At 35.2% G+C, this 11,539-nt stretch overlaps 1 protein-coding gene across 2 annotated transcripts in view; it reads right to left on the bottom strand.

Annotated features, from left to right (window-relative positions):
* Nucleotides 1-256: 256 nt before the first annotated feature.
* LOC131066723 (RNA pseudouridine synthase 7) overlaps nt 257-11,539 on the bottom strand; it is a 140,451-nt gene continuing 129,168 nt past the window's right edge. The window contains exons 9-13 of one of the 2 annotated variants that reach the window (XM_058001552.2): nt 3,719-3,775; nt 3,248-3,373; nt 2,627-3,111; nt 1,917-1,978; nt 257-718 (exon numbers count right to left, since the gene is read on the bottom strand). In XM_058001552.2, the coding sequence (XP_057857535.1) occupies nt 1,918-1,978; nt 2,627-3,111; nt 3,248-3,373; nt 3,719-3,775 (729 nt within the window). In that variant the 3' untranslated portion in view covers nt 257-718; nt 1,917. The remainder of the gene's footprint in view (nt 719-1,916; nt 1,979-2,626; nt 3,112-3,247; nt 3,374-3,718; nt 3,776-11,539) is intronic. The other variant, XM_058001551.2, reaches the window with a different exon arrangement.

Genomic DNA, 11,539 nt, shown 5'->3' with positions numbered 1-11,539 from the left:
TTTGGAATTCCAAAGCTGCCTCTTCACGAAGATTCACATTCATGATCCAAACATGGGGAACCATTAAATGTTTTTGAGTTTTATTGACTTCAATTGTTCTGAATTATCTTTGTAACATCATAGAAAAAAAATCAAAATATACAAAATTATGGGCCACTTTACAAAATACAGCAGAAAGTTGTAGGTAATATCAGTACTTTCCATAAACTATCAATCACACTACTGCATTTATAAGGCCAAACAAATTCTATTGATCTGATTTCAAAGAAAACTATCAAGCATCCATCATGAGTTTTATTTAGTGAAAACAGTTGCAACATACATTAAGACTGGTCATTAGCATCTACAACATAGATTTTCCAGAAATTTTGAATCTTTCTTGATTGATTTCCAATAAGTAATTGATTTCCAATAAGTAACCAACTGCCCAATATTATTACAACATTTACTCGTGTAAAAAATACTTCTCTGACAAAGCTATAGCTTACCAGTGGCCTCATATTCTTCACAGTTCACAGTAGACCAAGGGCTGGAAGTAAACTGAACTTATTGGGGCCCATCATAAAAACTGAGAAAACATTTCCAAAATGACCGCAAGTGTTCAAAAATCAAAATGCATCAGATGAGAGCCCATTGAGGTGAGGGACACTCGTAGGCCCAGTTTGGTCCAGAATATCGAACACAATGCAACAATAGTCCATCCTCATGTTCATCATAGCTGCACCACATTTCAGTGTACAATGCATGACTTTCTTGAAAAATGGTAACTACCAGTGCATGAGAATGTTGTCTCAACTGGCCCCGATCTAAAGTTCAGATACTTTGAAACAACAAATATTACACTAAAAGAAAATATGAATGTATATTTAAATATTTTACTTTTCTATGGCTTGTGAGATTCGTTCACACGATTAACTTAAATGGCCATTAGATGCTCTAAAACAACAAAGATATGAAATTATATTCTACCTTTTTATGGCTTGGGAGATTCTTTCACACAACCAATTAACTTAAATAGCCATTATTGACAGCCCACCTCCACCAGAACAAGAAAATAGAGGAATTTTAAAAATAACTAGTAATTAGGAGTAGATTCAAAATATTAGTGAAACGTACTCCATCAGTTTCTAAACTATCTAGAAATAAAGAAAAACAAGAAGAGAGGAATTATATCATTTGTCCAATGTCCATAAATGACACGAGTAGATCTATACGACTCCAAAATGTAACTCATTGTAAAGCATTGGAGCAAAGGGGTCTAAGGAAAGGCATGCCGGTAAGAGAAAGTCCAAAACTCCGACAAGGACAAGGGAAAAAAGAGGCAGGTGGGGGAAAAGTATGCCAGGATGGGAAACTTTAAAACTCCAACATTTAGCAAATTCTACGGAATTTGAATAGAGAACCACCACACTTGAATTTTTTGGGACCTTTGCGATGATGGAGAACAACACTTGGACAAACTTGGCCAAGGAGACCGATTAGAAATTATATATGATAAGCATAATAATTCTGAAATGCCTAAGGGGGCTAGGATCCAAGCACAATTGGACACAGTCTTTGCTTGTAACTTAAGTTGTGTCATGGAAGTTGTATTGATGTGTCAACATGGGAACACATTTTAAAGAGTGTAAAACTTTGTACTGTTGGAAAACAGGGTCGTCAATTTGAACTCAACAAACAGCCAACTGATCACTGTTTATGCCACCATTAGGGTACATCATAGCCTAGGTTTGGACATCACCTCTAAAGTTGAAGAAATGATCCTGAATTGGCTACAGAAAAGCAACCTCTTTACATACAAGTGACCATCTGAAATTGTATGTTAGCATTAAACAGCATATCAATTGTAAACGATTGTATGCCAAATATAATGAAGTAGTAACAAGTATGAAAGAGTGAAGAGTCTTTAGTTGTACCTCATATTGGTGTCATGGAAGGTTGTTCTGATGTGCTAAGATGGGAGCACTGTTTTGAGAGACTGAAAAGATTAAGTGCCATTGGAAAACAAAGAATCATCAGTTTGGAGTTGAATAAGGTTAAAACAGTCTACCTATTTACCAAAGCTGCCACCATTAGAATACCCCATACCCTAAGTTTAGATATCACTTCTGAACTTGACGAATTGATCTCCTTAAACTGGCAGAAAGGTGAGCTATTTACATGCCAGAGATACCTAAGTAATCTATAGTTAAATAAATGACATTTGTTTTCTTGTTTTTTGGTTTATGTAACTTTTCGTTGAAATCAAACTTTGATATGTGTAACCCATGTTGTACCGATTCTATGGACACCAGTACCATAGCCTACGTGGAGGAACGGAATTTGGGGAACAAGTAAGCTATTTAAGAAATCTATACTTTATATAAGTGCACCTTCAATTTAAAAGAAATGACCAATATTGAAGAGGAAATCCTCTCTATTGAAATTTGAAACCAATGGAGAAGACTTTGTTGAACGCAGGAGACTATAGTACAGCTGCACTAACTAGCCAAGCTTCCCTGTGTATACTGCAATGCTCACATGCCCTTCCATTGATTTTAGTTAGTATTCATAATGGTTGATTATGCAGTGGTTTTTAACAGCCTTGAGAAAAATCCATGCAAGAGATAGAATATCAATTTCTTACCCAGATGGAGCCACATTGGGACAATTTGTACACATTGAATCGATCTTCAGATACATTTTCTCACAACCATGCATACTAAGCCTTTCATCAGCATTTGCATCCCCTTTCTGAAAATCAATGGAAGGATCTCCCATTGAACAATTTGCTGGTCTCTTGTTCATTATTGATTTTCCTTCCACTTTTTGTCTCTTGATGGTCCCTGCTAAATCATCAACTGCATTTCCCCTTGACTTGGAATCTGTAGATGGGTTTCCTTCATTAAGGTCTTCATCAAACACAATGCCAGCTTCTTCACGGCTATTACACTGCTTAGATAGACCACTGGAACACAGCTCTGATTGACCCAATTCAGACACAAGTGTCTGCCTCCTCCTAGCAGCCCGATCAGAACTTGTTCCTTCTATAGACCGGTCAGGAGGATTCTCCACAGAGTAGAGTGCATCATTGGCTATAGGATGACCCAAATGTTGCAGATGAACACGGATCTAATAAATACCAAAACATTGTCATTTTGAAACTGGAAAATGTGCTATAGTTCATAGTTAATAGAATAGGGATTGCTCCATGCTCAAAAGTTCAAGATTTCCAAAACAGAAGATGGAAAATGAGAACCATGCTCACCTGATGTGTCCGACCACTTACAGGTAAGCACTTGACGATACTGAAAATTCCATTTGTACCAAGTCTTACAAACTTTGTGTGGGCTGCTTTCCCCTTGCCAGGTTGCTTGTTACTGCCATCAACCACCTAGACAACTTGTTTAGCAGTAAGATTTTCATGTCTAAATTGGGCACATAATTTAAAATTTTAAAAATCATGCAAGAATTAAACTGAGATATCCCATCCTAGGATAATTGTTTTACCATGCCTACATTGTTTCTAAGGTTTGGCACTCCTTTACTTCTCATTGCTTTGGTGCCTCTTTTCTGTACCATTATTCACAATAACTTCCTAGATTATTCTTTTTCCATTTCTTTTATTTTTTCTTGGTTCAAAACTTCCTCTTGTATTACACTTTTCCTTTGAAATTTCATTCTCTTCTGCTAATTTGTTGGGAATGAAAACATCCAGATTGTAGACAGTCTAGTGTACCTCTGTTGTGCTCTTCCCTTCTCGAGCATCATAGAATACATTTGCATCAACTTCAACCTACAGTGCAGATCAGAAACATTAGAATATAATTCTCAAATAAGAGAAGTTACAACAGACAAATTGGATGTCTCTTTCATTTACTAAGATGTGACTGAAGATAAACAGATAGCAGCACAGGTCCTCAGTAGCTTGGTATCTCAAAACTAATACTGCATGTCAAGTTGAAAAGAATTATATAAATAATTAGGAAATGCCATGTAAGTGTACGCATGATATAAAATGGAGGCAAAGTTTACCATATGGATTGCTTGGAGCCTATATGATTACTAATAGAAAATGTCATGGAGCATATTAACCGTAGTCACTGTGCATTCTGTATGAAGCAGTACATTTGACTGTAATGACTCTGTCATGCCCCAATTTTGTATTACTAAAATCGATTAATAAAACAAAACCATACACATCCTAAGGCAATAATGTATATGCCAACCTGACAACAGTAGCATTTAATATTTCTTTTAAATCAACTGTTTGGAAGGTAAATTGGATTAATTGTATCTTAAAGTAATAGTAATGGCATGTTAGATCTGTCTGCCTTTGCAACGATTAATCACTAATAAATGTATAAAAAGGGCAAGAAAAGCTGCATTTAGGATTAGAAGATATAATAACTAAAAAGTAATACTTGGTAGTCTGTCATATCCCCGTATCAGTAATACTTGATAAATAATAATATTTAATGTCTTGATTGATAATAATATTTAATTACTTTGCTCATTGACGATTGTTTATTCATTAAACTTTTATGTCCCTCCTTGATCGTTATATATGTATATATATATTAAATGAAACAATTATTATTGATTAATGCAATAATTAACATAAAAATGATTATTTGAATTAAATATTGTTTAATTAATATTTATTACTAATATTCTTGAAAGATTCAAATAAAAAAAAAAATTAATGTTATATGATAAACATAATTTATATATATTAAAAATATAATTTACATATTTGTAAACATAATTTATATATGAGAATTAGGCCATCGTTAACGGAATATATCTAATTACTATCAAAGTATCGATACTCAACAAAGAGAATTAACTTGAGGTACAAGTCGACTAATTAAATAATTAGTCATAACTATTAATAAGACAGCAACTTATTGGTAACAATGATAAAGATTGATGCTACCGTTTATACAAGTAGACTAATTATTATCATTTGTATAACAATACCGATTCGCTATGCTTTAAAGAGACCCGATCTGTAAGAGATATGTCTCTTCAATATTCAAGGGGTGCAATCCCTTCGATATTGCAAGGTACATAAGGAGTTGAAACTATTCCATGAAGGGATATAGAAGTAGTAGTTTTATTTTCCTTCATTCTGATCTTTATTGGATAATCGTAGTAGAGCTTTGTCCAAAAGACAAGAATCAGATTGCTTATATATACTTTGTAGACCTAAGGAAACGGGGTCCACTTTTGATTAAATAACCATATAGCCTGAGTATAAAGATTCAATTAGAATAGCAAATATAATAATCACATAGGCACTAAGGAAAATATTGGAAGTTAAAATAGTACGTTCCAGCTTAGGCCATCGTGTTCATCATAAAGGATAGTGTTCCAGGCATTCGAACGAAGAACAGTTAGGACAGGCAGTAAAAATCCTTGCTCTTGGTGATGACTTAATGTCTATGCTTAATATACGAAGTCTGATAATAATTTTTATGCAGAATTTAATATTACTATAGACTGCAATATGTATGACAGTCATTCCTAATATCATATGTAGTGGCAGACCAGATTCTGACGCATGTCATATCTGTCTGCCCTTACAACCATTAAAAATAATTAACAGCTTTAAGCAATAAGGTTTTAATAATTTATATAATAGAACTGAATATGATATAAGAAAGAGAATTATATGAAGACAGTGGAAGTAATCAGATGATATATATATATATATATATACACACCAAACTGAAGATTAATCTATAAGAAGATCATATGTAGCAACAATTTATTAAATTGAGGCATATATTTTAAGTATACAAATCAGAGGAACCTATCGAGGGTTAAATAAAAGAAATTCCCAGATAGGCAAATTACATAATATTAGCATAAGAGTGAAATATATGTAAAGCCAATATATAAGAACATAAGAATGGCAGACCAGATCTGTTATGTGTCAGATCTGTCTGCCACATTACTATATTTACTTATTTATGTATCTATATGATTAGAATGATCAATGGGGGATAACATAAAGATGGATAATAATAAATATTAAAATAATAATTATAGTTAATATTAATATAATAAAAAGTAATTATTAATGAGTAAATTAATAAATATTTATTAAATCACCAAAACAAAGTATTTATTAATTGATTGATAATAATAAGTATTTATTAATTAAAAATTAATAAATGCGTAAATGATTTATAAATCAAAAATAGGATTAATTATTTAGTATGGTGAGATAGCTAGTACTTGATGGACTTAAGGAAAGGTAGAACATCCTAGGTTGGATTCATGTTAAGATAGTTTTGTCTCTTAATCGATTTAGTTAAGTTATAAATATATTGGAAATCAATTAATTACGGTTAAAATTGTCTTGAACCAAGTAGGGGACATTACAAACTCATGTATAAACCATAAAAACAAATGCCTTTCTCATGAATATCTCATTAAACCAAAAGAGAGATGATTTCAATTTCTCAGGATAATACCAAGAAAATATTGGGAAAACAAAAAATGGGCACAAATTCAAAAATTAAAATTAAAAGAAGTAATAACTGATATTTTTTATATTTAAAGCTATCCTGATTGCTGAGAGAGAGAGAGAGAGAGAGAGAGAGAGAGAGAGAGAGAGGAGAGTGTACACCATTAATTTTTACGTATGGTTAATTTTGAGATCACTACTTACACTACACACTGCATAACGTGTTACTAACAGTTCAACCCTGAAAATCAATCACAAACTACAATATACAAATGTCAAGCTACAAAGTGACAAACTACAACGAAAAAATAACAAAAATGGAGCCAATGATGCCAGCTACTATGAAATTTTGTTATTATTAAAATTTGAAACTATTTAAATTCAAATTTAAAATATAAGAAAAGATACTTTAAAAACTATTGTTACTTTTTGAAAATCTAGCCCGACTGTAATGTCCCCTTCTTAGTGATGATGCATTCAGTGGTCCATTGGCCTATTCCGAAGACCCATAGGCTATGTGGAAAGGAGAATTAGGGTTTCCATCTTCTGTGGAGTTCTACTCGAGCTTGTCAGGGTTAGTCAGGAGGGAATTCTTCAGTCCTTTTTGTGGTTTCCTTCTAGGTTTTCCATGAACTCCAGTATGGCATAACATGCAATTGACTCTTTGGTGAAATGTGAACTTACTATTTTTAGTAAGTTAGGGTTTGGCTGTCTGGATGGTGTAGTTTTACTGAGCTTTCCAAGCTCTTTCTCTGGGTGCGAAGATCATGATTTTCGGAGCAGTATTTCATGACTTACTATTTTTAGTAAGTGGCAGTTTGGGCATTTCTATTTTTGGCAATCTTGGTTATGGTCCTGATGTAGCGCAGTTCAGTGGTCTTCATTGCTCAACTTCATCCTTGATTTTGTGATAATCAGTATTGGAGTTATAAGTTATTTAATTAAATATTATTTCCTTATCCTAAGGTTTAATATTTAATTATTTTATTAGTGATTATTGATATTGGGAATTGTGCATAATATGATTTTCTTCCTAAGTCTGCCTAGGCGAATTATGTGGTGATTGAAGGGGGACGCCAAAATGAAAAAAAAAGACTTTATTTTATATTTGACAAAGTATATTCTATGCCAAAATCATGGTCCCCTTTGCTAGGCGTGATTTTGGCTAAGGGGTGGTGTCATGCTTGGGTACACCAGTTGAAATGAAATGCAAATTGGAGAGGTGAATTTGGAGGGAGTTGAATTTGAATTTCAGACTTGAAAATCTATATATACAGGTGTTTGGCTCCTCATTTGATTATCCAAAAAAATTATAATGTTATGCTGTCGGAATGATTCCAGACTTCTTCGAGGGTGAAAACCTCCTAGACTTTTCCATTGCAGTTTCGAGTGTGAGACATCACTCCTAGCTGAGGTTCGTTTGTGTGGATTGCGTGGTGTTCATGTGGGTTGTGTGTGTGGATTTGAGAGAGTTGGTTTGCTGCTGTAATTTTCAGTGTTGCTGGTTCCTGTGTGGCTGAAGCAAAGTTTTGATCCTACGTCCCTGCCTTTGCAACCTATCATTCTGGGCATTGGCTCGAACAACTTCTATGTTGTAGGCGACATGTTTTGTAAGTTTGCAGCCTTTAATTTGGATTCTTTGAATTTATATTGCAAATCGTACTTTCCAGCTTAGGCATGGGTTTTTGGGAGTGCATTGGGATGTGTGCTTGGTGTTTTGAGGTGTTTAGAAGCTCATTTTCAGTTTGTTCTTAGTTACTCTGTATCTAGTGTCAGTTTAGGTGAGTTGTGGGGTGTGTTGAGTGAGTTTGGAGAGAGTTGGAAGCATTTTAGTGTGATTTGGTGCTGCTGGTTATGCATTTCCAGCCTGCTGTTATTTATATCAGATTTTAGGAAGTTGGTGTTGAACTGGTTTGGTGATAGTATCTTCTATGATCAGCATTCTTCTTCTATTCTATCTTTCCTATATTTTGTAAGGTTGAATAGTAGTACTATCAACCAATTCTGGACTGTAAGCATACCCATTGAACAAGTGGAAGAGGCAAGCTTGCCGCCTATTTTTTGGTATTTGTAACTCAATCCTCCCACTGAATAAGTGGTTGAGTGATAAGTCTTATGTATTGTCCTTCCACTGAAATATGCGGTAGAGTGATAGCTTTATGTAATGTCCTCCCGCTGAAATACGCGGTAGAGTGATTGAGTTTAAGTTTCTTGTTGTTTTCCTTGGCTGGTTTACTGCCAAGAAGTTTAGTATCTATCCTGCTGAATAAGCAGAAGGGGGCTGGCTTGCTGCCCATGCATTGTAATTTCAGTTAGGTTTATGGTGCTAACGATCCCCGGAATACCGTATGCTCTCACCCTCCCGGATTGGGCTCTCGGTGAACAAAAGGTGGAAGGGTTCCCTTTCAGTTGTTTGGATTATTTCTCTAACCTTAACAGGTTTTTGTGTTTTCTCTGTAATTCTTATTGAAAAATTAAAAAAAAATTTAAGGGGAATATTACACCGACACCCTAAAATTATTTATTAGGGTTTCAAGATTTCTTTTCCTTTTGCTCAATAAACCACATAGCAGGAAGTGCTTATATTAATCTGGAAAGAATATTTACAAAGTTTTGCACCTTTACATCAAAAAACCCATGACCATCATTATCAGAGCCCAACCCTAGCCCATGCAGGGCCATATCTAAAAATCTCAATAAGGAATACATTGTATTACCCCAACATGGGTCGGAATTCAAAAGCAAGGCCACCCCAAAATTTCAAAAATACTAGTGAGCCAAAAAACCAATGAAGCCACCTTACTCTACCAAAATCCGCAGAAGCCAAACACCAGAGCCACCATCCCTCATTCAGCTTCAAAGAAATTGCTCATTAAAATAATGTCTACAAAACAAAAAAGCCACTCCACGTTCTCCTCCATGTCGATTGCCTTCACTCATTTGAGGAAATCTCAACCCACAGTAGCTTAGTGACGATGGCGTCCAAGGGCTCCATCGTCCAAATTCAAGATGAAGGCTTGTCACTGAACCATAGCCCAAAGTTTGAGCAGCTTCGGCCATGGAATCCCAACCCCTAGCTCTTTCCAAACAATTATGTCGATGTCGTCTTGTTGTGACGTTTTCACACATCACCCCATCGCAAATAGGGACCCTCTCTCTTTGTTGAATAAGCCAAGTCTTTTGCAATTTGTGTCATCTCTAGACCCTGAGGAATGAGATATAAGGTCATGTTAGTCTGGATTTTGATCTTTGAAGGTGATGAAGTGCCTAAGTAGGGAATGGATTCATAAGGAATATATAGCCTAGACAGGATACAGTCCTAATATTGTCATCAAGTCAAGAATTAGGGTTTTGATGTATTGAAAAATGCACTGTGCTTATTGCTTTATCCTTCGAACTTTGCATTTTGCTAACTATGAACTTGATTGATACTTATATTTCACAACATTTCCTTGTCTTTTTTAGGTACATTGAGGGGAGTAAGACTTTGGATGTTGAGAGGAGGACATTGTTGAGTGGATGATATCATCATCCAAGGAAGAGATTGTAGTGATAGAACAAAGAATTCACATGCAAAGGAATGGAGTGATGGATATTTGGCTAAGTGTCGAGATAACCCTAAGAACTGATATGAAGAAATGAAAGAAAAACAACCAAAATTTGGCTGTCTGAAAAAATTCCTCCCCAAGGGTGAAAATGTGCTCCAGATCAAGGAATCAAGTGTTTGGATGAATGAAGATAGATTTATGCTAAGTTCAACAGCAATTTCTTTGATCTCCTCAAGTCCCCAAGTGTTTTGGAGAAATTTCGCTAATATGCTAAGTCTGACAGCAGTTTCGCCGATCTCCTCAAGTCCACAATTGTTTTGGAGAAATTTGGTTGTTTGGAAGCTTGTATTATCTATTTTGGGGTTTTATCCTTCAGACTTAGAAATGGAGTCAGTAGCCTAGGTCATTGTCAAATCTGAGCAAAGAAATGAAATGAAAACCCCTCTAAGGAAGCTACTAGTGAAATTTGAGCGAATACTAAGGACTTACTATTTTTAGTAAGTTTGACTACGGCCCGGATTGGACTAATTTTGCATTTAAACAAACTTACTATTTTTAGCAGTGTCTTTTTAGTAAGTCTATTTTTGGTAAGTGTCTCGATTTGCCCCAATTTGGTGTTTGGAAGAACTTACTATTTTTGGAAAGTCTATCTCTGGCAACTGGCAGGGCACTAACGGCAAAATATTCCTGAATATCCAGTTCTAAATCCTGAAAAGTTAAAGAGCAAGCAGATGATCAAATTTTGTCTGTCTGGAAATCCTTATCGAAAAGGACAAGGCATGGAAAATCTATTCTTGGGTGCAATTCCCAAGAACAGGAGGAATCTTCCAAAGTTCAAACAATCCTTCACCTCGATCAAAATACACAAGATCCAAAAGAGTGGGTGCAATCCCATGAAGTGGAGGAATTTTCCAAAACTTGAAAATTCTTCCATGATCCCCAAACTGCGCCATCCTTCCTCCTTGGGTGCAAATCCCAAGGCAGGGAGGATTTTCCTTGTAGGAGGAAATTCCTCCAACACCTCCAAAATGCGCCCAGGAGTAGGAGGGCACAAATCACTGGCAGTGGAGGATTTTTCCAAAAACACAAAATTCCTTCTTACCTCCAAAATGCACCCACGTAGGCTTCTGGGGAGCAAAATCCCAATTGAGGAGGATTTTTTCATCATGACCAAAATTCCTTCCTTCAAGACAGAATTCTTGGAAACAGTACATTGATTTCAACTTGTTGCATGGTGTTCCTTCGATTTCTCAGATTGTTAGAAGTACATTGATGTTAATGGAGAATTTGATAATGTTTGATGAATTTCAATGGTTCATACTTTTTGCACTTAGATGATTTCTATTTGTTGTGTAAAGTTAGCCTAAGCCTTTTTTTACATGGATGCTTAACTTCGATCATTCAATGTTCATTGTTCGTTATGATGGTGTTCATTATGATATGAAAATTCTTTGCATAACCCTTGGAAGATTGCACCAGTCTTGTGGAGTTGTTGCTAAGCTTGACGAAGTAGAACTTGGTTAATGTGGAATTC

The sequence above is a fragment of the Cryptomeria japonica genome, chromosome 9 (genome assembly GCF_030272615.1).
Source record: "Cryptomeria japonica chromosome 9, Sugi_1.0, whole genome shotgun sequence".
NCBI lineage: Eukaryota > Viridiplantae > Streptophyta > Pinopsida > Cupressales > Cupressaceae > Cryptomeria > Cryptomeria japonica.
This window is presented reverse-complemented; position numbering and strand designations above follow the sequence as displayed.